The sequence below is a fragment of the Cyprinodon variegatus genome, unplaced genomic scaffold (assembly GCF_000732505.1).
Source record: "Cyprinodon variegatus isolate N-32 unplaced genomic scaffold, C_variegatus-1.0 Scaffold4743, whole genome shotgun sequence".
Classification (NCBI taxonomy): Eukaryota; Metazoa; Chordata; class Actinopteri; order Cyprinodontiformes; family Cyprinodontidae; genus Cyprinodon; species Cyprinodon variegatus.
This window is the reverse complement of record NW_015155196.1, coordinates 1-2730: the sequence shown is the minus strand read 5'-3', so window position 1 is coordinate 2730 and position 2730 is coordinate 1. Positions and strand designations below refer to the sequence as shown.

The 2730-nt window shown below is 36.8% G+C and overlaps 1 protein-coding gene across 1 annotated transcript; it reads left to right on the top strand.

Annotated features, from left to right (window-relative positions):
- The first annotated feature begins 1380 nt into the window (after positions 1–1380).
- On the top strand, positions 1381–2489 carry LOC107081410 (fatty acid-binding protein, heart-like). The gene is made up of 4 exons (XM_015369592.1): positions 1381–1545; positions 1683–1858; positions 1942–2043; positions 2322–2489. The coding sequence occupies exons 1-4, from the start codon at positions 1473–1475 to the stop codon at positions 2373–2375; spliced, it is 405 nt and encodes a 134-aa protein (XP_015225078.1). The 5' UTR covers positions 1381–1472; the 3' UTR covers positions 2376–2489.
- Positions 2490–2730: the final 241 nt, after the last annotated feature.

Sequence of the window (2730 nt, the reverse complement as noted above, 5' to 3'; positions counted from 1 at the left end):
ATGAAATGATCCCCAGATGACATCCTTTCCTGGATGGATGGTGTCATCTCATCTCCTGTTTGGTTCATTATTAACAACAATCTAACCTAACTTCACTAGTGAAGCTTTGATTAACAGTTAGGGATCGGTAGTAACCCTAAACTTACTAATACCCCACCTCCTAATAAACCCCACCTTCCAAATAAGTAATTCATAGTATAATTCATATTATTGCCATTACTGTTGATATATAGTAGAAATGTACACATTTCAGAGATAAAATGTCACAGGGGATGGTATGGGGGGATGGTCATTTAAGAAAGGGGATGATTTATAAGATGCCATCCGCCCTCTTCCCCCCTCAACTCCAGTACTGGCTATAAGCACTATTATGCCAGCAAGGGGCTGATGTTTTTTCAGTATGTTACAATGCTGCATTTTTACACAACAGATAACTTAGTAGAAGATACATTGGGATTTATTCTCAAAGGGACTGTGGCCTAGAATTTAGAGCTGACACTTTTTATACATATGTATATATATTTATTCGCCTTTTTTAGATGTTGTACAATAAGTCTTACACTTATGGTCATATCAAAAAGTAAATGTTGAGATACACACAGAGCATTTACACAAAGAGACACACAGAAAAAACTGGGCATATATATCATGCATAAAGTACATCTACAATCTTATTATCATGGAGTCCATATGATTTTTAAGAAAACAAACATGGTGACTAGTGGCAAGGTCTTCTATCACGAAGAGTTAATATCTTGTTGAGCTGGTGGCTTTAAGAATGGCTGCCAGATATTTTAAAATTAGTTGTGTTTAGAGCAGAACACTTGTGCATTCAAGAAGGCAGCAGGTATTTTGTTCAAGACCCCTAACCCCAAATTGCTTTCTAGGAGCTGCAGGCTGCCCACTACTCTTTTAGGGATGACTTAAATGCAGAAGACAGATTTGGTTGTTCATTCACAATGACTAATAAAGTTTATCATCATTATCCCAAAAATATTCCACACAAAGCAATCTCCTCATAAAGCCAAAGTTTGTGAGGTGTACCGGTCTATCCTAAGTTTACAAAGCCGTGCTATTCCCATCTGGTCATCCCAAATGAATTAAAGGAAATGCAATGCTTAATGTATGCAGACTTCTGACTTTGACGACAGCAATAAAAGATTAAAAAGATATCTGTCTCATTATTCTATTACCTGATAGAAATATTTGTGTTCATCTCAATTGACCCAAATTAGGAACCATATAACTGGTTTGTATGCTAAGTAGAGGCAAATTTGAGCAAGAGAGACATTTTTAGAGGTGGGACTGAAGGCGTCACAAAGACAGCTGATTGGTTCCCAAAGGTTTGTTTTTGATAACTAACCATATAAATACACCGACACCTGTGCTGTTCTGTACACTGGAAGGAAAGGCTTCTGTCTGCTATTAATTAACAGGTTGTTAGTAGAGATCCCAAACTCAAGATCGCAACAATGGTTGAGCAGTTCGTCGGAACCTGGAAGATGACCTCCAGTGAGAACTTTGATGAACTTATGAAGGCATTTGGTAAGAAAAACTATGATTAAGACAAAATCTACCGCATAGTCTCTATGTCAAACAACGTTGAATCTGCAAATCCGACAGAGAAGTGATTTTGTTTTGCATTTTTAAGTGAGCAGGTATGTGCTGATTCTTTCTTGCAGGCATGGGAGCATCTCAGCAACAAATGGCAAACCAGAACAGACCCAAATTCACGCTGAGCATGGACGATCAGGGCATGATTTCCATGAAGTCTCTGAACATCTTCGGAACCCCTGAAATCCAGTTTAAGCTGAATGAACCTTTTGTTCAGAAAACCATCAACAACAAGGAGACAAAGGTTAGATGGATTGGAGATGCAAGAAAAATTCCAGTTTGTTTCTTTTGTCTGCTAAAATACAACCCCTCTTTTTTTCTCCCTAGACTGTGATAACTTTGGAAAATGGAAAGCTTATTCAGAAGCACAGCGGCGATGGTGGAGACTTTATCATCGAGCGTGAGATCTCAGATGGGCAATTGATTGCGGTAAGATCCAGTGTTCTTTGAATTTTTTGCTACTAAAATCCATTTGTAGATGTTTTCAGGATATTTTTTTGCCCCATTTTCATAAAAAAAAAATACTTTTAACGAATTTAGATATTTAATGTTCTATGTTATAATCATATTGAAAGCTAAATGTAACTGCTTCTTATTGATAGGATGGACCAAAAAAATACAAAAAACAACAATGCTCAACCTCTATTAAAATTTGTACAACTTTTTATGTTCTGACCCCTAAACTCACTTTCTTTTTCTTTGCACAGAGATCCAAAAGGGGAAATGTGGAGGCAGTGAGGACCTTTGAAAAAGAGGCATGAACGTAATCCATCATGAAAAGCACAGCTTGGTTTATCTGTCTAATTCCAGATTGATATTGGGTTTTGTATGGAACGGCTGTAGCAATGATTAAATAAAAATAATGTTGCAACATATTTGCCAAGTGTTTTTTTCCTTTTTTAAATTGAGTTAATTAGCTGACATATAAAGATATGCTAAAATACTTTGAATTTGAACCATAAACGGTCCAGGAATGAAGCCATGTCATCTGCATTTGATCTTACACCCAGAAGGATTCATTCATCACTCTCTACTTTATAGGAAACCCATAACAAGCAAAAATATGCAGCAAAAAAAATGGTTGCTTAGGGTCGCATCAAGGAGGCCAATAGGATT

What these genes read in the sequence shown, in the direction of transcription:
- LOC107081410 (XM_015369592.1), top strand. Translation starts at nt 1,473, where the DNA reads ATGGTTGAGCAGTTCGTCGGAACCTGGAAGATGACCTCCAGTGAGAAC. An exon ending in TCAACAACAAGGAGACAAAG is followed by an intron (nt 1,859 to 1,941) that starts GTTAGATGGATT and finishes TTTTCTCCCTAG; the next exon opens with ACTGTGATAACTTTGGAAAA. An exon ending in CAGATGGGCAATTGATTGCG is followed by an intron (nt 2,044 to 2,321) that starts GTAAGATCCAGT and finishes TTCTTTGCACAG; the next exon opens with AGATCCAAAAGGGGAAATGT.